This window comes from Nelumbo nucifera, chromosome 1 (genome assembly GCF_055504915.1).
Source record: "Nelumbo nucifera cultivar China Antique chromosome 1, China Antique-T2T, whole genome shotgun sequence".
Lineage (NCBI taxonomy): Eukaryota > Viridiplantae > Streptophyta > Magnoliopsida > Proteales > Nelumbonaceae > Nelumbo > Nelumbo nucifera.
This window is the reverse complement of record NC_142649.1, coordinates 158,105,521-158,129,484: the sequence shown is the minus strand read 5'-3', so window position 1 is coordinate 158,129,484 and position 23,964 is coordinate 158,105,521. Positions and strand designations below refer to the sequence as shown.

The 23,964-nt window shown below is 45.5% G+C and overlaps 2 protein-coding genes across 2 annotated transcripts; both read right to left on the bottom strand.

The window, feature by feature from the left end:
- Positions 1–82: 82 nt before the first annotated feature.
- LOC104602827 (glutathione gamma-glutamylcysteinyltransferase 1-like) lies at positions 83–23,964 on the bottom strand. The gene is made up of 8 exons (XM_010266667.3): positions 23,791–23,964; positions 22,894–23,050; positions 22,093–22,331; positions 4,478–4,641; positions 3,333–3,384; positions 2,013–2,240; positions 1,392–1,889; positions 83–427 (listed from the first exon to the last, which is right to left on the bottom strand). Exons 1-8 carry the CDS (start codon positions 23,863–23,865, stop codon positions 362–364), a joined length of 1,479 nt encoding a protein of 492 aa, XP_010264969.2. The 5' UTR covers positions 23,866–23,964; the 3' UTR covers positions 83–361.
- LOC148804043 (uncharacterized) lies at positions 5,264–19,940 on the bottom strand. The gene is made up of 3 exons (XM_088894935.1): positions 19,637–19,940; positions 19,162–19,562; positions 5,264–19,088 (listed from the first exon to the last, which is right to left on the bottom strand). Exons 1-3 carry the CDS (start codon positions 19,938–19,940, stop codon positions 18,537–18,539), a joined length of 1,257 nt encoding a protein of 418 aa, XP_088751061.1. The 3' UTR covers positions 5,264–18,536.

Sequence of the window (23,964 nt, the reverse complement as noted above, 5' to 3'; positions counted from 1 at the left end):
TCAGTGGAGATGTGTGATAGTAGGCTTAGTAGCTTGATTCCATTATTTTTAAGTTATTCTGGGTTAGGTGCAAAAATCAGCATAAAGAAATTCAATTTTCTTATTTTGAGGAACAATATATATGCTAGTAAACATTAAATTAGTAAATTAAAGAAACACTGTTGACATATTACATAGCCTTCGCTTCAAGTAGGCCTTTTCCTTATTTCTTTTGTTATTGGTAGGCAACACTGTAGAGGGCTCAAAAGCTTGACAATTATGCCTTCATCCAATGTATGCACATATTTCTGATAAACTGCTCATTTTCACAACATTCTAAGCTTTCAGAGGAGTCTTAATCTTTGAAGAGTAATATAAATGCTTAGCAGGAAGAAGATGCACGAATATCTGTCATGAGGAAATGGAACTGTTGTCTCAGGTGCAGTACCTGCCATGACCATGTGTTATTAACAATCTGTGAATTACTGAAAACTATTTGCTAGGACATAATCTTTTCAAGTTCATTAATGTAGAAAATGAAGATAACTTTCTGAAGATGCATCATCGGATGATATAGATATTGAAGCATAGATATTATTTTGCATTGATGCATTGGGCATTCACTTGTTGAGAAAAGAATGGTGACAATTGGCAACCCAGGAATGGAGGGCTGACAAGAAAGAGCAAGGTTTAGCTGAATTTATTACTGGCGTGGAACCTCATAATTGGTTCCACAGCCCGCTGAACAGCTAAAGCGTTCAGCTAATCCGAATTCGACAAGAAAATGCTATCTTAAAGATAATTGCTTCTCTGGGCAACTTATTATTAATATGGAGCAAAATAATGCATGGCAAATATCCTCAAGGTACAATTTCAGGTAAAGTTCTAGTATGAACATCTTAGAGGACAGAAAGCATAATGAAAGAGAATAAAGACATGGCCATTAGGGAAGAGCAGTGCTGCAAACAATCAGTTTGAATTAGGATAGGGGTAATATCCAAATTAGATACAGAAAGAATCCAGGATAAATCCAATTAAGATATGTGTCTGAATATAATCAGAGTGGGTTGGATCAAGCAATATCTGAATTTCATACGATTAGTAATAATAATAAGCAGATTCCATTTTCAGATATGACCCAATCCAATTATGGTTAAATGGATATCCAAATCCAACTTAAATGAACCAGATACAAATTTGAATTGGATTAAATCTGATCCACTTGCAGCCCCAGGGAGAAATATTGGATGCACAGAAGGTAGTATCAAGAAAGATCTTCATGTTGAACTTTTCAGAGTTGCAATGATTTTTTCCCTTGTTTTGGTGGGGTAAATTGGTGGTGGTGATTAAGGGGACTGGCATCTCATAACAGAGAGAGAGAGAGAGAGAGAGAGAGAGAGAGAGTAAGCTACCTCTTCTTGGAGTAAAGGGGGCAAATTTTCAGCTGATACAAGGCTACATATTTCTTTCTGCAGCTTCTCATCTCTGATGCCAGACCATGTATTTTGAGGTAAGGCCAATAATAGTGCTGTTAATACATCATTGCTCCCTGGGTGCATTGCAATGCTTTTACATGGCCCAAAATTAGAGCAATTCCTAAGTGTTGTTTGAGATGAAGGGACCAGCATATCAATCCCTTGCTTGCTGTTACCAGTAACAACTGACCCTGAGACAACTGTAGCAGGCAGGTCACCTGTAACTGTCAAGCATTTAACACATGTTTCTCTACAGCAAAACTCATCTAAGGTGCTGGCCTTCCCAGCCAGAAGCTCTGCTCCTTGGCAACAAACATCTGCTGCTATTTCAGGCAGAGTATCTTTGTGACTTGATGGTAAGATAGAACTTGTAGACAACAAATCTGCGACATGTTTATATAGTTGAGTCTCTTGTACCTGCTTCAATATTTCTTCCTGAAAGACAATAAAAAGAAAAAAGATGGAACTTCAAGATATATAGTCCAGTCCGATAAACTCCATATGTAAATTCATGGATCAACATTGAAACAAGAAATGTGATTAAAAATGATGTACAACCTTGAGAGAAAGCCTCCCATTCTCCTCTTCACTTAAACTTGAACACCCATCCTCTTGTCTCCGAACTTCTGCAACCCACTTGATGAACTCCCTAAAGTTGATTGGAAGTGACTTAAACACAACAGAGAGTACTTTCTGGACATCTTTTATATCCTCTGACTTTAAAAGAAGAGGAACATCATCTATCAAATACTTTGCAGCACTAACCCAACTCTCGTGTCTACAACTCTGCAAGAAGTTTCACAGTTACATTATTCAGCTATTAGCTTACTGCTTGGATGCAACTCATAGGAACTTTAAATGGTCACTGATGCATTAATCGTGCATAGTTGAGGAGTTTGAGGATGTGATATACATATTATTTTTTATTTGAAAACATGTAATTCTTGGAGATTCCTCGGTTTTCTTCTCTAGTTTCATCTCCCTGGCTGAAATATGTTGTATACTTTTCTTTATACATGTTTTATGCAATTTTTCAAATCCAATATCTTTACTTATAACTTTATAAGAAAGAAAATGCATCATGCATGTCACTCACAACTTTAGCTTCAACACTGTAACTATTACATAATGAAGAAATTATCTTGTTATCCAAAAGTACTACACTATTTACTAAATGGGTAGTATGTGATGTGTACAAAAAAAGATAAAAAGTGCATACTGCACAAAGGTAGGAATACAGACTTGTTCTTAAGGGTTAATCAAAATAAATAGATAAAAGCATTCCCACCCAAGCCCTTCTGACCTTTTCTAAATCCTTTGTTCTTTATTCTCCTGAAACCATCGAACCAACTCAGAAATGTAATTTGGATTTGGTTTCTTCTCTTGGGGAAGAAAGTTTCCATCCAATATATCATACTTCAATACCAACATTATAAGAGAAATTGATTATCTGACTACCATTAAACATCTAACCTCAATCTCTTGAAGAACAAAAGTTGTTATTCAATGCATAATTGTTGGGTAAGAAAACAGTGCGTGAATTGCATAATAGCAGGGGAAGATAACAACTGAAGCATATTTTCTAGAGATAAGGAATCAAAATGAATATGCCATCAGGAAAGAAAAAGTTGACCAAGTCATTCCACAAGATGCATGATGATAATGACTTCCAAGGAAGTTAAGGGAAAACAAAATGATCTACTTTTCTACAGAAGTTCTACCCATTCTCTCATTTGAGAACCTTTCTCCAACTGTATCTGTAGTACGTATTTCTTTTTATGTTTCTAAATTAGTTAAGGAAAAAATGGCAAAAGAAAGATATATGAACTGGAGGAAATGCACGTGTATGTGTAGTTTTACATATGACCAAAATCATACCAAAGTGTAAAGCAAAGATGGTCCTCTCTGAAGCTTTGAGATAAGCATAAACCTGAAATTTTGTTTAAAGTAAACAGCCAAAAAATAATTAATTTTCTCCTGTTGGAGGAAAAGACAAGATGATAACACGCAGAGAAGTGGCACTAATTCCAACAAGATGTATGCTAAGGAATGTCAGAACACAGTCAATTTTGGGAAATGAAGAATTGCAGAAATATGATGTTTTCAAGATGAAATAAGTGCTTATTCAAGAAGCCCAAAATTTGACCTTATTTTTAAGTCTTTATTTCCTTTCTGGCCTGTCTTGGCCTGCCACACCATTTTGAAAATACCTATACTACCCTGTTTGAAATAAGTGCTTCTTCGCTAAATGCTCATGAACGCTTATTAGAATAAGCACTAATTTTTCAAATAAGCACTCCCAAACTATAATCCTTTTTTAATTAAAAACAATTTTTATTAATGCAAAAAATGGAACTTAATCATGCAGAGCAAAAGTTTTCCACAGCATTATCTGCGCATGCTTTGGCAATATTGTTTCCCATTTTTATTTCGACACTCAATATGTACTGGGTTTGCTAGGTAAACATGGTATAATATGCTTTTCAGCATCTTTTATAGTCATTTTGTGTCTTTTATGAACTCATAAACAGTGTTGCATGGACTCTCCTAAATGGATGAAGGGTCTATGTTGGACATACATCAGATTCCAACAGTTAATGGATTTTTGAATGACACTTCTATGTGACATTTTTTCTTTTTCTCCTAGTTTATTCAACATAAATGAACAGATAAAATGCAGATGGATGTTACTTTTCCTATAAAATGTTATTAAGAAAAAAGATGATCCTTTATACCTTTTTCTATAGGTTTATAATGTTAAAATTAAACAAACTAAGGACTACTTATACTTTTCTGTAGACATGTATACGAGTCCTTGATTCTTTGTTTTGCTGAGTCAGACTCAAGGACATGCATCTGAATCTGATTCCTGCGTTATGTGTCCATGCATCTGAATCTGATTTCTTCAAGAGAATATCATCATATATCCAACAATCCATAATCAACAAAAAATTAATTTCCCATTTAACTTATAAAGTATATAGTTATATACTTAAAATGAAAGATTGAGAAGAAATTTTTACCCCCTATGATGTCCAGTTGCTTCATCAATGGTACTCATGGCTTCCCAAAGAAGCGTAAGTGGAGCCCAGTGAGGAGGATACTTAAAGCGGGCAACATCCAAAATAAGTGCCATATCCCTTCCAGCATGATACCCACCAATAGGTGAAAAATGACCAGTTCCTGTCTAAAACCAAATACTAATGAAAGATAATATTATCTGTTGAAGATTAATTAGTTTTATGATGTTTTTCTGAGTAGATGTTTTATGTTAGTTGTTAGATAAGAGGTGGGGACCATAGTAGTTATGTGAGTCCAAATTTTATTATGTTTTTTGAGTGTTATATATGATGTTTTATGTTTTGCCGCCCTATAAGGGCATAGTTGTCTTTGTACTGTTCTATTATTTTAGTATAAATAATAAGTGAAGGGGGCGGCCAGATTATTGCTCTCTTTTCTTTCAACTTCTCTTCTTCTCTTCTTCTCCTTCTCTCTTCCTTCTCTCTTCAAGAAACTACTTTCTTTCATATTTTTTAATTCAGCAGATTTCTACTTGGTGTCAGAGCATTGGCTAGGGTTTCTTGAAGCATTATCATGCAGCCTAGATCAGCCGACTGCATGAAGTAGTAAAGGGCTGATCGATCTGCTATAGATTGCCCAGTTCTTGGAGTTTTTGGTGGGATCTAGACATCGGGAAGGTGATCTACTGTTCGGCATCAAAATCATGAAGAACTGGAGTACGGGGAAGAGTCCCAGAAAAGTTGGACTCTTTGTTTTTTATCTGATCTTGGGCGCCCAGGTATTGTTAGTTTTCTTTTGATTTTCTGAAGAGGGCGGTTTGGTTTCTGAAATTTTCTAGGCCTCCCGGAGTGATCGATTCACTTTTCTCTCTATTGGGAGGCGTGGGGAGGAGAAAGATTTCCCTCCAGCTAGGGTTTTCTTCTTCCGGAAGGGTTGGTTTCTGTGTGTGTGGTATTAAATTGTTTTTTGAAGGTCTCCAATCTATTTTTTCTTACTGTTGAATTGTTTGAAGTAAAATGGAGAGTTGGAATACCGAGATGAAATCTACTGGTACTGTGGGACTAGGTGTTGGAGGTAGTAGTGATATTTTTAGGTCTAGGATCAAATTACTTGATGGTACAAATTACTTGGAGTGGGCACAATCAGCTAAGATGGCTATTGGTGCCAGTGGAAAATTAGGGTATCTCACTGGGGAGGAGAAGAAACCTGATACAAACTCTTCCCAATGGGTGCAAGAGAATTACATGGTAATGTCTTGGCTGTGTAATTCTATGTTACCTCATATTGCAAAAAAATTTCTATAGGCTAATACTGCTAAGGAGATTTGGGATGGAGTGACTGAAACCTACTCTCAGAAGCAAAATGAAGTCAGAGCCTATCAGTTAAGAAATCAGGTGATAAGTATGAAACAGGGAGAAAAACCTCTTGCTGTGTATTTCTCCATGCTGAAAACCCTATGGCAGGAAATAGATCGCTTAGAAACTATGGTATGGGAAAGTGTAAATGATGCAGCAACTTGTCACAAACTGGTAGAGAGGAATAGGGTTTTTGAGTTCTTGGCAGGGCTGAACCTTGAATTTGACATTGCTAGGCAACATATTTTTTCTAGGGAGGGTGTGACACTCTCTCAGGCCTTTGCTTTTGTCTCTGGAGAGGAGAGTAGGAGGAATGTAATGCTGAGACAGCCTGGGATTGACCAGTCGGCTATGGTTGGTACAACAAAACCTAAGCCGAATGGAGACATGGGAAGTAGTGAGACTAGAAGGGAAGATAAGGACTTGGTGTGTGATTATTGCAAGAAGTCTAAGCATACCAAGGACACTTGTTGGAAGCTTCATCGAAATCTTATGCATGCTCGGATAAGAAACAAGAAGGGAAATGCAAATGTAGCCACTACAGGAGACTCTTCAGCCCCTCTTTCCCAAACTGATTGGGAATCCGTTGCAGTAGCAGCAGTGAGAATAGAATTGGAGAGGTTTGGACAGCTTATGAATAAGAAAGATTCACCCAGCTCTAGCCTTCCAGATGGACATCAGAATGCAGGAGCCAACTACACCACTTCCTTTGCACATATAGGTAGTTCATATGCAACTGCGAATCTTGCATCCACTTCAGGTAAGGAGGGACCTCCTTGGATTATAGACTCAGGAGCATCTGAGCATATGACTAATGCCCCTACCATTTTCAGTTCCTATCAGTTGTGCTCTGGTAGAGACAGAGTCTCTATAGAAAATGGTTCACATATGCCCATTGCTGGGAAGGGGGCAGTTAGAGTGACCAATGATATAACTCTGTCCTCTGTTTTACATGTCCCTAGACTTCATACCAACCTACTGTCTGTTAGTTCTTTGACAAAAAATTTGAATTGTTCTGTGACCTTTCTTCCTGGTAATTGTGTTTTGCAGGATTTGGAGTCAAAGAAGATGAATTGAGAGTGGTCGTGAGGTGAATGGAGTCTACCTTCTGGATGAGATTCCGAGACATCAGGGCCATCATGGTAGCAACAGCAGTAGTAGTGGGTCAGAGTCAGTAAACCAGATTATGCTTTGGCACAATCGCTTGGGACATCTTTCTTTTAGTTCTTTGAAATGTCTTTTTCCAAAGTTGTTCGAGTCTGTTCAATTATCTACTTTGGAGTGTGAGAGTTGTCAGTTAGGAAAGCATTGTAGACAGTCTTTTAAACCAAGTAATAAAAGAAGTATTTCTGCTTTTAATATTGTTCACACTGATGTATGGGGGCCATATCAAATCCCTTCCATGGGAGGATTCCATTACTTTCTCTTGTTTGTGGATGATTATACACGATATTCTTGGATATATTTGATGAGATCACGTGATAAGGTTCCTAACTTAGTACGAAAATTCCACCAGATGGTTCTCACACAATTTGGAGTGAGAACTAAGGCTTTTAGATCAGGTAATGCCAGAGAGTACTTTGAGAAGGACCTAACCACGTATCTCTTAGAACATGGTGTAGTTCATCAAAGCAGTTGTGCATATACACCGCAACAGAATGGAGTTGCTGAGAGGAAAAACAAACACATTGTGGAGGTGGCAAGGAGTCTTATGGTGTGTGCTTCAATTCCTATGCAGTTCTGGGGAGATGCAGTTCTTACAGCCGTACATGTGATTAACCGTGTTCCTTCACGGACTTTGGGGTTTAAGGTGCCATTTAGCCTCATTTTTCCAGATGGAGAGATATTTCATATACCTCTGAGGGTTTTTGGTTGTGTTTCTTTTGTTCACATTCTTGGCCCTCATCACAAGAAATTGGATCCTAAGGCCAAGAAATGTGTTTTTCTTGGGTATGCTCAGAACCAAAAGGGGTATTGTTGTTATGACCCAGTGTCGAGAAGCATATTTGTCACTATGGATGTTACCTTTTTTGAATCCACATTCTTCTTCTCGAGTGGTTCTCCTCAGGGGGAGAGTTTTGGGGAGGAGAACTCACAATCTGTTCCTCTTCCTGTTTCTGTGGTGCCTCCATCAATTCAGCCAGCATCTACATCAGTTCAACCACCACCTGCACCATCAGTTCGGCCAGCATCGGTTCAGCCAGCACCTGCACCTCCAGTTTCATTACCTGAGCCACTACGGGCAGCCTCACAGCAATATCAGCGCCAGCAGATGATGGTTGACTCCACACATCCTCGACCTACACACTCTCTGTCAGTCCTTCTGAAACTCCAAATTCGGCAGATACAGTTCTAGGTATTCCTCTTGAGCCTGAGCTTGTTATGTTTTCTGATGATAATGTTTTTGTCCCTAACACCATTGTTGCAACTGATCCCACTGACCTTGATCTTCCCATTGCACTTCGTAAGGGGAAGAGAAAGTGTACAACCCACTGCATTTCACACCATCTTTCCTACAGTGCCTTATCACCCTCCTACCGTGCTTTTCTTTCTTCCCTGAATTCTATGTCTCTACCTAGGAATGTTACTGCGGCTCTCTCCAAACCTGAGTGGAAAACAACCATGCAAGATGAGATGGATGCTTTGGTCAAAAACCAAACTTGGGAAATAGTTGATCTCCCCCCAGACAAGGAGACAGTCGGATGTCGATGGGTATTCACAGTGAAGTATAAGGCCGATGGCAAGATAGAGAGGTACAAGGCAAGGTTGGTAGCAAAAGGGTATACTCAGACCTATGGTGTTGATTATCTAGAAACCTTTGCACCAGTAGCTAAGATGAATTCAGTTTGTATCTTTTTATCTCTAGCAGCCACCTTTTCATGGCCCTTGTTCCAGCTTGATGTCAAAAATGCTTTCCTCAATGGTGACTTACAAGAGGAGGTATATATGGACATTCCAGCAGGTTTTTATGAAAATGTTGGTAAAGGAAATGTGTGCAGACTCAGAAAATCTTTGTATGAACTGAAACAGTCACCTAGGGCTTGGTTTGACAGGTTCAGAGGGGCACTCATCCGTTTTGGATACACACAAACACAGTCTGATCACACCCTCTTTGTGAAGAGGAGAGATGCTTTGGTGTCAATTCTGATTGTGTATGTGGATGATATAGTGGTGACAGGAAATGATCTGGAGGAGATTGATGATCTCAAAAAATCATTGCAGCAATAATTTGAGATCAAAGATCTTGGTGAGCTCAAATACTTCTTAGGGATTGAAGTTGCAAGATGCAAGCATGGGATCTTCATTTCACAAAGAAAGTATGCACTTGACCTACTGCGAGAGACTGAGAAGTTGGGGACTAAACCAACAGACACTCCTATTGATCCAAATCACAGAATTAATGGTGTGGATGGTGAATTGGTAAAGGATGTGGGGAGATACCAAAGAATGGTGGGCCGACTGCTGTATTTGTGTATGACACGACCAGATATTTCTTATGCTGTCAGTGTTGTGAGTCAGTACATGCATGCACCTCGGGTTCAACACTGGGAAGCTATTGAGAGAATACTTGCATATCTGAAAAAGCACCCTGGCAGAGGCATTCTTTTCTCAAATCATGAGAATCTGAAGCTAGAATCCTATACAGATGCAGACTGGGCAGGATGCTTAGATGACAGAGGTCTACATCAGGAGTGTGTACCTTTGTAGGTGGAAACTTGATCTCCTGGAAGAGTAAGAAGTAAGCGGTTGTGGCAAGGTCAAGTGCAGATGCTGAGTATAGATCCATGGCTCATGGTGTCTCAGAACTTCTTTGGGTTAGATCTCTTTTGAGTGAGATTGGGGTGAAAGCAAAGGAACCTATGATGTTATACTGTGACAATCAGGCTGCAATCAATATTGCCCACAATCCAATTCAGCATGATAGGACAAAACACATTGAAGTTGATAGACACTTTATAAGAGAAAGGATAACAACTGGAGAAGTTTGTTTGCCTTATGTCTCTTCAGAGTTGCAGCTGGCTGATGTTCTCACTAAAGGGGTGGCAAGGAACAAGCTTGAACATGATCTACACAAATTGGGAATGTGTGAGATTTACTTCCAACTTGAGGGGGAGTGTTGAAGATTAATTAGTTTTATGATGTTTTTCTAAGTAGATGTTTTGTGTTAGTTGTTAGATAGGAGGTGGGGACCATAGTAGTTATGTGAGTCCAAATTTTATTATGTTTTTTTGAGTATTATATATGCTGTTTTATGTTTTGCCGCCCTATGAGGGCATAGTTGTCTTTGTACTGTTCTATTATTTTAGTATAAATAATAAGTGAAGGGGGCGGCCAGATTATTGCTCTCTTTTCTTTCAACTTCTCTTCTTCTCTTCTTCTCCTTCTCTCTTCCTTCTCTCTTCAAGAAACTACTTTCTTTCATATTTTTTAATACAGCAGATTTCTACTTTATCATCTCCCAAAATATAACATAAACAATTATAAGACAAGAATTTGAAAGCCATTTAAACAATACAGAACTTCAAAATGACAAATTTAACCCTTCATATATATATATATATACACACACACATTGGAATAGAACAACAAATACACGACACATTATAATGACTAATTTGTCAATACACTGCTATGATTGAAGTCCACTACGCATAGAATTTTGTGATTTATTTTAAAACTCTATCATAAAGTGTAATTAAGGATCAAAATATTTCTTGAATTCTAAGCTTCCACTCTAGATACTTGGGTATCTAGGAAAATCAAAAGTCAGATCAATAGCAACATCTGCTGGTTTTCCTACTCTGAAACCAAATAAGAGATGCTAATAGGACAAAAAAATAGTTGACTCCGGACTAGGAATAAGAAAATCTTGGCTTAGATCTATAAATCTGACTTTTTTATCAGTAACTGTTAAATTTTATTAATACAAGCAGAATGTACAAGGTGCACATGTAGAGTTACAAAACAAATAAATTAATAATAATAATAATAATAATAATAATAAATTACAGCCACTCAAAAAAAACTCCACTCCCTTGACAGTCCTATAAGAAGAAGATTGAGACAACCCCCCCAAACCCTCACACATTCCTTTTTTACATTACATCTTCCAAGTGTAACTTATTTGTCCCCAAAAAGTCTTATTCCTGTCAACTCCTTGTCTAGCCATTGCATCTTTAACCACTTGGTTGATTCTCTTAACTCCCTCATAAGGCTTCTTCTTATCTCTTTCAGTATGTATCTATACTGCAAGGCACCCAGTTCACTATGGTTAGCCATTATATAATGGTTTTTGATTCGCCTTTCCAGAATCATGTCTTTTAGTTTTCAGCTTTCCCAAATCTCAACCCTTGAACTATAACTCTGACTTGCTAAGATAACTCCTAACAGATTAGGAAAACTTACTCCTAGTATAATTAGGAGAGGTTACTCCTAATTAAATTAAAAACAAACTCCTAATGCAATTAGGAAATCTACCAATGACTCAAATAAAGAAAACATAGCTTCTTGAAAACCATGACAGTACTGTTGCCATCCAAAAATACATAAAAAATCAGAAAAAAAACTCATATTTGGCTTCTTAGCTTCTCCATCAAAGAGTGGTACCATAGGATGAAGAATTGGAACCAGAAAGCTAGTAAATCGTTCAAATTACTAACCAAGAAAAGGTCCACATTATTAATGATGAAGGGGAATTTGGCCCGACCTCGCAGTTACCCGACACGTGGCAGAAACAAGCAGCTCGGGACAGTAGAGCGCCCGAAGCAAGCACCGAGAGCAAAGTCCAAGCTCGCTACTAAGCCCGAGCTCCCTACTGGGAGTCCGAGCTCCCTGTTAAAAGCACGAGCTCCCCGCCAAGAGCCCGAGCTCCCTACCACGAGTCCGAGCTCCCTGTTAAGAGCCCGAGTTCCCCGCCAAGAGCCCGAGCTCCCTACCAAGAGCCCGAGCTCCCTATCTAAGAACTCGGAGCTCCCTACTGAGAACCCGAGCTCCCTACAAGGAGCACGAACTATACTGGGCCCCAAGCCTCACAAAGCTGACCCGAGCTGGCCCATGGCAGCTCGGAACACTCCAAACCGAACTCAAGACAACTCGCTCGCCAACTCCAACACTTCGCTTCCGAAACACCAGGCTGACCAAACGTACCTGACACCAAGGACGTCCGTATCCAAGGGCGGCGCACCTGACTGATTTGGGATCTGACGCCTGACAGCCGCACTTCAAACGGCTTCCTGCTACCGCCACCTGCAACCGTCGTCACTAGCCGTAGAGACGGCTCCGACAAAAGGAGCAGTGGCGGTTCTGTCCGGCCAGAGGAAATGACACCCGAACTGGCAGGGGTTCAGAAGTAATCATGCCCGATCTGACGAAAGCCTGGAAGTGAGTGCGCGAGGTGGTTATAAAAGGCTCCTACCCCCCAGGAACGAGGTATGCTAACTTTTGCGCTATCTGGTTTATCTTGCCTTTGAAGGATTCTAACTTGAGCTTCGGAGCCCTTACGCCGGGTTCTCCCCGGAGCTTCTCTTCTCCTTCCGTTTCAGGTCCCTGTTACTCAGTTCAGAGGCAAGATCATTGACAGCTAAGACCGGCCAGATTGTGCATCATCAATTGGCGCCGTCTGTGGGAACGCTTCAAAAGGCCTCCCTCCAAAACTTCCATACCCTTTCCTTCTTCTCTGAAAAACTCAATACTCATGGCCTCATCCAGCAACGCCGGACGCGGCACAGAGACAAACACCACCGGGGAACAGCCCCAAGTTCCCGTGGTGTGTGTTGGGCAGTTCACCTTCCCGCTCTCGGTGGATGGAATCCCCAATTTGACTATGCCACAAGCAGTGGCGCCTGTAAGCCTACCTGCCGCAAACATCCCCTTCCCTCTTCCCATCGAGACTACCTTCACTGAACCAACCGCCGTCCCCCTGGTAGCCAGCCAAAATCGGTTGGACGGCCTAATGCAGTGCATGCGGGCAATGCAAGCCCAGATGCAACAGTTCCAGCAACACCAGCTTCACCAGCACCAAGTGTTGCACAACCTCTCGCAATACCACTATCAATAGCAGTTCCCCCAACTGACACCGAACCAACCACTACTTCCACCTCGCCACCCTGCCCCGAAGCCAGTCAAGGCCTCTCCGCAGGATGGGCGCCTCCACCAAGGAAAGGCCTCTAGGCCCCAGAATCCCCCAAACAGCCAGGCCTCGTCCCCAGGCCGGAGAGAGAGAAAAGTCATCCCCGCCTCGCGGCTCGCAGGCGGATCGGGGACCTCGCCCGCGAGATCGGCACCTCGGGGCTCCAAACCGGAGTCCCCATTGGTGGAAAACCGATTCGGCGCACTGGCAGCAGCGGACTACCAGCACTCCAGGCCCATCGAGCTCGGCAACACGGAGGCCAGCAGCGCCAGTACAAGGCCCACTCGGCAGCGAAGGCGCCGTCGAGGTCGACGAACCGCCACCCGCGTCCTGTCAGAGCTCAGAGGCAAAGGCGAGACGAGCTCGGACGAGGTAGGAGTTGCCCCGATTCTCTCAGTTCCTTCCCCCCTCGCATCGGAACTCCTGGCAGTCCCCTTGCCCAGAGATTTCAAGCTCCCGCCCCTAGACAAGTATGACGGGTCCTTCGACCCCAACGACCACGTGGACGCTTTCCAGTCCCAAATGCACCTCGCCAGAGCCAGCGAATCATGCATGTGCGTGGCTTTCACCACCACCCTCAAGGGGGTAGCCCGCACTTGGTACAGGAACCTGGCCCCCGGATCGATAAAGTGTTGGGCTCAGTTCGTGTAGGTCTTCACCACACACTTTGTCACCAGCAAGCGGTGCTCCAGAGCAGAGGAAAGCATCTTCGGGGTAGTCCAAAGGGAAGGAGAACCCATACGGGGCTACATCAAACGATTCAATGAGGCATGCTTACAGATACCGCGGTTAGACCCCGCGGTGCAGCTCGCCGCAGCAAAAAGAGGGGTGACGCACAAGGAATTCAAGTGGCACATGGTAGCTAACCAGCCCGCGACCGTGGCCGAGTTCCTCAAGCTCGCGGACAAGTTCATGAGGACTGAGGAGGAAATCAACCAAAGAACCGAGGGCGGAAACGAGAAAAGAAAGAGGGACGGCGAGCCCTCTAGCTCGGCCGACCGAAAAAACCCGGCCCGGGACCCAAAACCGAACCAGTCGTTCCGAGCTCCCCTACCAGTTCGGATGGATTACACGCCCCTGAACACGAGGCGGACCGAGATCCTAATGACGATCAAGGACGCCCCATACGTGAAATGGCCACCTCGCCTAAAGGGAAATCCGAACGAAAGAAACAAGAATTTGTATTGTAGTTCCCATAGGGACCATGGTCACAGCACCGAGCAGTGCAATAACCTCCGAGACGAGATAGAGGGGCTCATCCGTCGCGGATACTTAAGAAACTTTGTACAGCACAACAATAATAGCAATAAAGCGGATCGGCCAGGCGAGCACGAAAAGGACGCCCCCGAAACCAGCAGCAGGCCTGCCGAACCGATGCGACAACCTCCGGCAGAAAGGCCAATTCGGGGAACCATCCATGTAATCGTGGGAGGTTCGGTGGTAGCGGGGTGTACATCAGCGACAGCCCGGACTTCAGTTCGCGAAGCGGTCCTCGAGGAGCGGAACCCTCCGAAAAGGCCAAAGACCGAGGAGCCGATCCTCTTCACAGAAGACGACGCGCGAGGAGTTCGCTACCCTCACGACGACACACTTGTCATTAAACTCAGGATCAGCGACTTCAAGGTTAGGCGCGTACTTGTAGATTCAGGCAGCTCGGCGGACATCCTCTTCAAATCGGCGTTTGATCAGCTACAGCTGCCGAGGAGCGAACTAAAGCCCGCAAGCACTCCCCTGGTGGGCTTCAGCGGAGAGGAAGTCAGGCCCCTTGGAAAAATAACGGTGCCTGTGGAAGTCGGCACGTGGCCTTGTGCGGTCAGACTCAACCACGACTTCCTGGTGGTCGCAACCCCCTCCCCATACAATGCCATAGTAGGGCGGCCGATCACGCATATTCTGCGGGCGGTGGTCTCCACCTACCATTTGGCCATGAAGTTCCCTACGGACGTCGGTGTGGGGGTAGCGCGGGGCGACCAGCTCGAGTCCCGCAAGTGCTACGTTGCCGCCCTAAAGGGAAAGACCAAGGCAGCCGGCGACCTCGATCTGGAGCGGCCCACGGAACAAGGCGAAGAACGAGCCTCGCCCACAGAAGAAACAGTCGCGATCCCAACCTCGCCTGCGGACCCAGCTCGCGCACTCCAGATCGGTGCTTCCGTCAAAGAGCCCCTACGGACCGAACTGGTAAGTTTTTTACTCCAAAATTTAGATATTTTTGCATGGTCTGCAGCCGATATGCCCGGTATTGACCCTAGTCTAATAACTCACAAACTCAACACTGATCCTTTAGTCAGACCCGTTAGACAGAAGAAACGGAACTTAGCCCCGGAGCGCTGGAAGGCGGTCGACGAGGAAGTCGAGAAGCTCCTCGCGGCGGACTTCATAAGGGAAGTCCATTACCCGAGCTGGGTGGCCAACCCTGTGCTAGTGAAAAAGGCGAACGGCAAGTGGCGCATGTGTGTCGACTACACCGACCTAAACCGAGCTTGCCCGAAAGACTGCTTCCCCCTTCCTAGGATCGACCGCCTGGTGGACGCAACCTCGGGACATGAACTACTAAGCTTCCTGGATGCCTACTCAGGCTACAACCAGATCCGGATGGACCAATCCGACGAGGAAAAAACCAGCTTCATAACTGAGTTCGGTCTATACTGTTACAAAGTCATGCCCTTCGGATTAAAAAATGCCGGGGCGACCTTCCAAAGACTTGTAAATAGGCTGTTTCGGCCCCTGATCGGCACAAAGATAGAGTGCTATGTAGACGACATGGTCGTCAAAACACAGTTTTCACAAGAATTAATACAAGACTTAGATTCTGTCTTCCAAATCCTGCATCAGTATAACATGAAGTTAAACCCCAACAAGTGTGTCTTTGGCGTCACCTCGGGCAAATTCCTGGGCTACGTTGTCAATCGACGCGGTATCGAGGCCAACCCGGACAAAATAAAAGCCATCCTAGATATGAGACCACCTCGGAAAATAAAAGAAGTCTAGAGGCTAAACGGCCGCATAGCCGCTCTAAGCCGCTTCATGTCCAAGTCGGCAGATCGCTGCCTACCCTTCTTCAAAGCAATAAAAGGCAAAGGGTTCGAATGGACCCAAGACTGTCAGCTCGCGTTTGACGAGCTAAAAGGCTACCTCGTCAGTGTGCCAACCTTAGCTAGGCCCGAGGAAGGCGAAATCTTAGAACTGTACCTCTCGGCTAGCGATGAGGTGGTCAGTTCGGTACTAGTAAAGGAAGCAGACCGGGTCCAACGACCCATATATTATGTTAGCAAAATCTTGCAGGGAGCAGAGACAAGGTACCCACAGATAGAAAAGCTAGCGTATGCCCTGGTGGTAGCAGCACGGAAACTCCGCCCGTACTTCCAGGCTCACACCGTCATCGTCCTGACCGACAAACCTCTGAGACAAGTTTTACTCAAACCTGAGGTCTCCGGCCGGCTGACGAAGTGGGCCATCGAACTCAGCGAGTACGATCTCCAGTACAAGCCAAGAACTGCCATTAAGGCCCAAGCCTTGGCAGATTTTATCGCAGAATGTACGTTTAGCTTTGAAACCTCCGAGCCGGTCGAGCCCGAGATCCCCAGTTCGGGCGAACTCGGAGCTCCCAAGCCAAACGAGTCCGAACCCCGTGAAGTAGCAGCCAGTGTGGCATCCCTCCTGGTTAGACCAAGTGCGAACTGGGATGAGGACCCATGGATCCTTCACGTAGATGGCTCCTCGAACCAACAAGGCAGCGGGGCTGGAATAGTGCTACGCGGCCCGAGCGGAACAAAACTAAAATACGCACTACGCTTTGAGTTCGCGGCGTCCAACAACGAGGCGGAATACGAGGCACTGATAGCCGGGATAAACCTAGCGCACAAGGTCGGAGCAAAGCACATGGTTATCTGCAGTGATTCCCAGCTCGTGGTCAACCAAGTTACAGGCGAATACGAAGCACGCAAGCTCACTATGATTGCGTACTTGGCAAAAGTAAAGGAAGCTCTGCTCAACTTCCAGTCACACTTCATCAAGCAAATCCCGAGGTCAGAGAACGCTGAGGCCGACACCCTGTCCCGACTGGCTAGCACGAGCCACAACGCCAGGAGAACCGTGTACGTAGAGGACTTACCTTGACCCAGCATTCTCGGTGGGGCAGAAGAGGTCGCTCCCGTCACCGAAGCAGAGCCGAGCTGGATCGACCCACTCGCGAGCTTCCTGTTAGACGGAACCCTCCCCGCGGACCGCAACGCAGCCAAGAGGGTGCAGCGCCAGGCAGCCAAATACGTCATGATAGACGAACGGTTGTACCAACGATCCTACACGCTCCCTTATCTGCGATGCTTGCGCCCAGCCGAATCCGAGCTGGTACTCCGCGACATCCATGAAGGCTTGTGCGGCGGACACCTGGAGGGCAGAGCCCTCGCCCAAAAGGCACTTCGATAAGGATACTACTGGCCAACGATGAAGACAGAGGCAATCGAGCTCGTCAGAAAATGCGACAAGTGTCAGAAGCATGCCAGCATCCACCATCAGCCCGCTGCCGACCTCAAATACCTCACCAGCCCATGGCCCTTCGCCCAATGGGGGATCGACCTCCTGGGGCCATTCCCACCAGCGACAAGTGGGAGAAAATTCCTAGTGGTGGCAGTAGATTATTTCACAAAGTGGATAGAAGCCGAACCCCTGGCAATAGTTACAGCCCGAAACATACAAAACTTCTTTTGGAAGAACATTGTATGTCGCTTCGGGCTACCTCGGGTACTGATCTCCGACAACGGCAAACAGTTCGAAGATATCAAGTTCCAAGAATGGTGCCGAAGTATGGGAATTAGTCAGAACTTCACATCGGTCGCACACCCGCAGGCGAATGGCCAAACAGAAGTAATGAATAGAGCCATCCTCCGCGGACTGAAAGCGCGATTGGACCGAGCCAAAGGTTTGTGGGCAGACGAACTACCAAGTGTTCTATGGGCACACCGAACCACGGAAAAAACCGCCACAGGTGAGACCCCCTTTAACCTCACATACGGCACCGAGGCAGTAATCCCGGCGGAAATCGAAGTACCTACGTTGCGACTAGAAGTGTACGACGAACAAACAAACGAGGGCGAGTTACGCACCAACCTCGACCTACTGGACGAAGTGAGAGACCTCGCGCACATCCGAACTGCGGCCTACCAACAAAAGGTAGCTCGGTATTATAACGCGCGAGTAAAAAAGAGGAACTTCCGCGTCGGCGACCTGGTTCTCCGTAAGGTCATGGTGCCTGAACCCGGCGTAGGGAAACATGGACCGAACTGGGAAGGTCCCTACAGAGTAAAGAAAGCACTCGGTGGGGGAGCATACGAGCTCGGAACCCTAGAAGGAAAACAAGTACCCCGAGCATGGAACGTTGTCAACTTAAGAAGGTACTACCTATAGGCCACCAAGTACCCCGAAGCCACTTCATGTCAGAAAACGAACTGAAGGACCGAAATGGTCAGTTCGGCAAAAAACATAGCTCGAAGACAGGACAACCAGTACATGAACAAAAAGCCATTTCATTTCAGAATAGATGTGTACATTCAAAAAAAAAAAAAATGTGTACATTTCATTTCACAAGCCAGGGGCTACTTCATCGTTATCAGAAGCCACTTCAACAACACCCGAAGGACCTGCCTCCCCCTCGGAGTCCGGTTCGGCATCCGCAGCATTAGCCATTTCTTGAGTAATGCGCGAAGTGGATATGGCGCTAGTGTCGAGCTCGGGGTACGTATTCTGGATCATCCACCGGCTTAGCTTGAAACCCCTCCTGTAGGAGTCTACCATCAGATCATCGAAATCCGACGAAGCAATGTAATCACTTACAGCTTTCTTCTTCGCGTCCTCGATGCCTTGAGAGAAGATCTGAGTCCTCTCCCTGATATCCTCCTGAAGATACTCGACCTGGTGCTCCAGGTCCAGCTTTAATTCTGCCATATGCTTCACCACCACTCCCATGGCCTCGGCATCTCTTTGAGACCTCACCTGCCTAGACCGCGCGCGGCGAGCAGCAGCCTCAGCAGCACGAGCATTCTCCTCGGCAGTTCGAGCAGCCTCCTCGGCAGCTCGCGCCTGCCTCGAGCATCTCTCCACCTGGTTCGCCAAGGCGTGAATGGAAGAGTTCACCTATCAAAGGAAAACGAGATCAAAGGAACGAATAGAAGAATGAAAGCCGAACTCTAAAGAAGGGAGCACTTACCACCATGGCATGAGTAACAGCACGACAGGCCACTTGGTGCAGAGGGAGCTCGGTCCACGCCGCAACTTCCTCGGGAAACATCGCCTCCTTACTCCGTTGAAGAGCATGAACAGGCGACAGCACGCTCCTGAAGTCCCCCGGGGCCTCCGAGCCCGACGGTCCAGCTCGCGTATGGGCAAACTCGGAGTAGGCAGGAGCCCCCGTGTGTGTGGTTTCGGCATAAGGAGCCCCCGCCGGCTCCTGCATAGGAGGAACCATCTCGGGCTCCTCTGCCGGATAGTCCGGCACCTCGGGCTCCGCACCCTGGGATGGCTCGGCGCGAGCTCGCTTAGCCACCCGTTTTCTCTTCTTCATGCCCTGGAACAAGTGCCCACCTCGGGTCCCTCGAGAGTCCATCGTACCTGCGAAAAAGAGTTCGGCATCAGTAAGACACGTAAAAGAAGAGCAAGACAGGATCACTAGGGAAAGAACCTACCCGAACTCAGGCCCGCAGCAATAAGCTTGGCCTCCGTCAGATACCATTGACAATCCAGCCCAAGCCGCGCCCATTGCCGGAGGCCCTTCGCCGTCTCCTTATCAAGTGTGATGCCGGAATCGGGAGCAACCATCCCCCAGCCGGTCTGAAACGGCCACCCCAGCGCACTTCGCACCCCGAAATAGTCCCGCTTCCACGCCGGGACCTTATTGGGGAGTCCGTGTAAGAGCTTGAAGCCCGGGCGAGGAGACAGGTAGTATGCCCGCCTACGCCCAGGAAGGGGACCCGCTTGTTTTTTCAGCATTAAAATAGAGGAGAAAATCTCCAGATCCAAAGGAAAGTTCTCGTCACAAAATAAGGAGATCGTCCCCACTAAATTTCTAATAGAGTTCGGGTGAAGCTGGCCGACTGTCACACCGAAGTGGTTTAGAACCTCGACGAGAAGAGGATGAAAGGGCAGTCACAGCCCCGCAGCAAGCTGTTCCCGGAAAATCACGATCTCATTAGGACCATGCTCTCAAGGGAAGCTTCCCGTAGGGATGAAGTAACCGTGCTCCCCGGGCAAGTCGTAGTAGTCTACGAGGGAATGAAGTTCCTCAGGCGTCATAGTCGAAGGGCCGAACTGATCTACAACCCGGCCACGACGGGAGGTGGACGCCGACCTACCCGAAAAACTTCGGGCTGTAGGCCCGACCCCTTCCTCAGGACCTACATCGGGCTCACTTGAACTACCGGGGAACGCAAACTGGTTCGTAGAACCTACATCAGACCCGCTTGAACAGTCTGAACCCTCCAAACTAGACATCGGGAAACGGAACGGGATTCCAAAAGCACTCACTCGGGAAGAAGACTGAAGCAGACCACGAAAGCTCGAACAAGCAAGGAACCTGGGACGCGAGCTGAAAAGCTTGGGCGCGAGCTGAAACTTAGGCGCGACCTCAAGATGTACAACAGTAGCAGGACGGGGCCCCCCCCGCGCGCTATTTATATCCACAGCGGCCGGAAAGCGACGGCCCAGATCGAAGCCAATCCAACGGCCCACAGCCGCGGTAAACCGCACGTCTTCCAAAACCAATCAACGCACGTCTCCCCGAAACCAACAAGGCGTCGCACACGTCTTGTTAGAGGACAGGTGTCGGCACGCGTCTTCCCGAAATTGACGGGGTGTCGACGCACGTCTCCTCGCAATAAAAGCGTCTGCAGCGCAACTCCCGAACAACTGCCGTCACGACTCCCAGACGCGCGCCCTTTTTTGAAAATCAAATTAGAGCAAGCGCGCTCAGCACGGACCAAAACCCTCCTGCTACCTTGCAAACTCCCCGCGCCAAGACGGGACCCTTGTCGCAGGGAGTGGGGGGCAATTGATGAAGGGGAATTTGGCCCGACCTCGCAGTTACCCGACACGTGGCAGAAACAAGCAGCTCGGGACAGTAGAGCGCCCGAAGCAAGCACTGAGAGCAAAGTCCAAGCTCGCTACTGAGCCCGAGCTCCCTACAACGAGTCCGAGCTCCCTGTTAAAAGCACGAGCTCCCCGCCAAGAGCCCAAGCTCCCTACCACGAGTCCGAGCTCCCTGTTAAGAGCCCGAGTTCCCCGCCAAGAGCCCGAGCTCCCTATCTAAGAACTCGGAGCTCCCTACTAAGAACCTGAGCTCCCTACAAGGAGCACAAACTATACTGGGCCCCAAGCCTCACAAAGCTGACCCGAGCTGGCCCATGGCAGCTCGGAACACTCCAAACCGAACTCAAGACACCTCGCTCGCCAACTCCAACACTTCGCTTCCGAAACACCAGGCTGACCAAACGTACCCGACACCAAGGACGTCCGTATCCAAGGGCGGCGCACCTGACTGATTTGGGATCTGACGCCTGACAGCCGCACTTCAAACGGCTTCCTGCTACCGCCACCTGCAACCGTCGTCACTAGCCACAGAGACGGCTCCGACAAAAGGAGCAGTGGCGGTTCTGTCCGGCCAGAGGAAATGACACCCGAACTGGCAGGGGTTCAGAAGTAACCATGCCCGATCTGACGAAAGCCTGGAAGTGAGTGCGCGAGGTGGTTATAAAAGGCTCCTACCCCCCAGGAACGAGGTATGCTAACTTTTGCGCTATCTGGTTTATCTTGCCTTTGAAGGATTCTAACTTGAGCTTCGGAGCCCTTACGCCGGGTTCTCCCCGGAGCTTCTCTTCTCCTTCCGTTTCAGGTCCCTATTACTCAGTTCAGAAGCAAGATCATTGACAGCTAAGACCGGCCAGATTGTGCATCATCAATTAACAAAATCAATTAATGAACAACTCAACAAACCGAGTAATTGAGCGCAAGTCTTCTGAGCAGTATTTTACTTTGATAATCACAGAGGTTGATGTAACCAACAAGCCTGTCTAGAAACTATAATTTAACAGAAGGTAAAATTAAGAAAAAGAGTATGAGTAATTGAACTGATATACACAATTATTACCTGCTTAAAAGGTCTTCTATGGTATGATGTAATAACATGGCAGTCCTCGGATGAAGTACAAGCTATGACATATTTACGGAAATCATCAAGGTTGCTCTGGCTTGTACGAAAAGCTTCAACTTTAGCTCCAGCACAGTGAGCCAAACATGCAACCTTTCCAAACGTGATGCCTTCAGCTTTAACTTTTTCCAAAGGTTCACAGCAATCCAACATGGATTCATCAAACCATCTCCAAGGGCCTGTGAATAAAATAAAAAAATCATTAAATAACAACAATGCAAAATGCAATTGGGAAAATATCACTATAATTGGATCAACTATCTTAATGATTCAGTTTAGAGTTGAGAAATAAGGCTGAAACATGTAGACATACATTTGCATACATCATCATCATCATCTAAGCCTTGCCCCAACTATATTGGGTCAGCTACATGAATTCTGTTTCTCCATTCCATTCTGTTCAGTGTCATATCCATTGTTAAATTATGAGCTCTTAAATAACTTCTTACTACTTCCACCCATGTCCTTTTTGGTTGCCCCTAGCTCTTCTAGCCCCTTGAACTTATATCAGATCACTTCTTACAGGTGTTGTAGATGGTCTTCTCTGTATGTGAACAGTCCGTCTTAGTCTACTTTCCCTCATTTTATCACCCATTGGAACTCACTTTGGTTTTGTTCTTCTTTATTCTTTAGTAAATTTTAATTTTCCATCAAAAGAAAATAATAATACACAAAGTGTAGACTTAAAATAGTATCAACTTGATCTTTAATTAAAACAAACGCCCATAACTCAAGACTTACCTTTCCATTTTCTTCCAGGATCAATTGCAAGGGCATTCAAGACGACAGAAAGGCTGGCCAGTCCACAATATGCAGGCTCTGACTGGGTTTGGAAGTAACAAATTAACTTGAAGAATCCTTCCATGTTTCCATTATGAAGAGCTTCAGTGAAAAGATGCTGCTCCAAAACCATGATAGGAGCAACAGATGGTAGTTAATAAAGTAAGAATAAATAAGTACAAATAACCACTACAAAACCGTGCCTTTGGTATTCAATACACTAAATACCAATAGAAAGAGCAAATTAACCTGAATAAAGCCAGGTTCAACCAGTACATTTAGGGAACTGATTATACATTGTACCCAATTCAAAAGATATGGTGATCAGCGTATACTGACCCTATAACCCTATAACCCTATATCTGGCATCAGTCCAGATATGCATGTTGAACTTGTTATGTTCTGTATGTGTAGCTCAATCTAATTTTGACTTACTTTTGCACCCAATGCTGCTTTGTGCATAATTATCAGATTGACTATTGCCCAACTAATCTATTGTGTATGATCTGGCTCAGATTGGATCTTCAATTATATATCTTCTTGTTTAAGGATGTTTCACCTTTTTCATGTTTACGGATGTTTCACCCTATGACAAACTACCCTGCCTCCGGAAAAATCAATATAGTAGTTCAAAGGTGAACTGCTCATTTTGACAACTATTGCTAAAGCATTAGACACGTCTCTGATAGCTGGGGAGTGGAATCACTTTAAAACTTCACTTCATAACCCCAACTCAAACAGATTATAATCCACCCGCAATATAATGAACATCCATCAAATTGAACAACAAGAATTGAGAGAGAGAGAGAGAGAAATCAGAAAAGTAAGAAGTAAGAACTGGAGAATGGAGAGGTTTACCTTCCCTTCGGACGAGGAGAACTCGATTGCAGGAGGTGATGGAAGAAGTCTCCTATACAGACCCGCCACCGCCATTTTCGATCAGAACTTCTTCAATTAATTCTTTCTGTTGCCTCTCTTATTTGGGTATTCCTTCTCGGTGTTTCTCCTCTTAGTAGACTACCAACCTCACAA

Coding starts and splice junctions, on each gene's coding strand:
- LOC148804043 (XM_088894935.1), bottom strand. CDS start 19,940: ATGCTGAAAAAACAAGCGGGTCCCCTTCCTGGGCGTAGGCGGGCATAC. Junction 19,563..19,636: donor TGCTGCGGGCCTGAGTTCGG/GTAGGTTCTTTC, acceptor TCTTTTTCGCAG/GTACGATGGACTCTCGAGGG. Junction 19,089..19,161: donor CTGTTACTCATGCCATGGTG/GTAAGTGCTCCC, acceptor TTCCTTTGATAG/GTGAACTCTTCCATTCACGC.
- LOC104602827 (XM_010266667.3), bottom strand. CDS start 23,865: ATGGCGGTGGCGGGTCTGTATAGGAGACTTCTTCCATCACCTCCTGCA. Junction 4,642..22,092: donor ATAGAAGACCTTTTAAGCAG/GTAATAATTGTG, acceptor ATTTGGTTTTAG/ACAGGAACTGGTCATTTTTC. Junction 428..1,391: donor CCCCTTTACTCCAAGAAGAG/GTAGCTTACTCT, acceptor TGGTCATGGCAG/GTACTGCACCTGAGACAACA.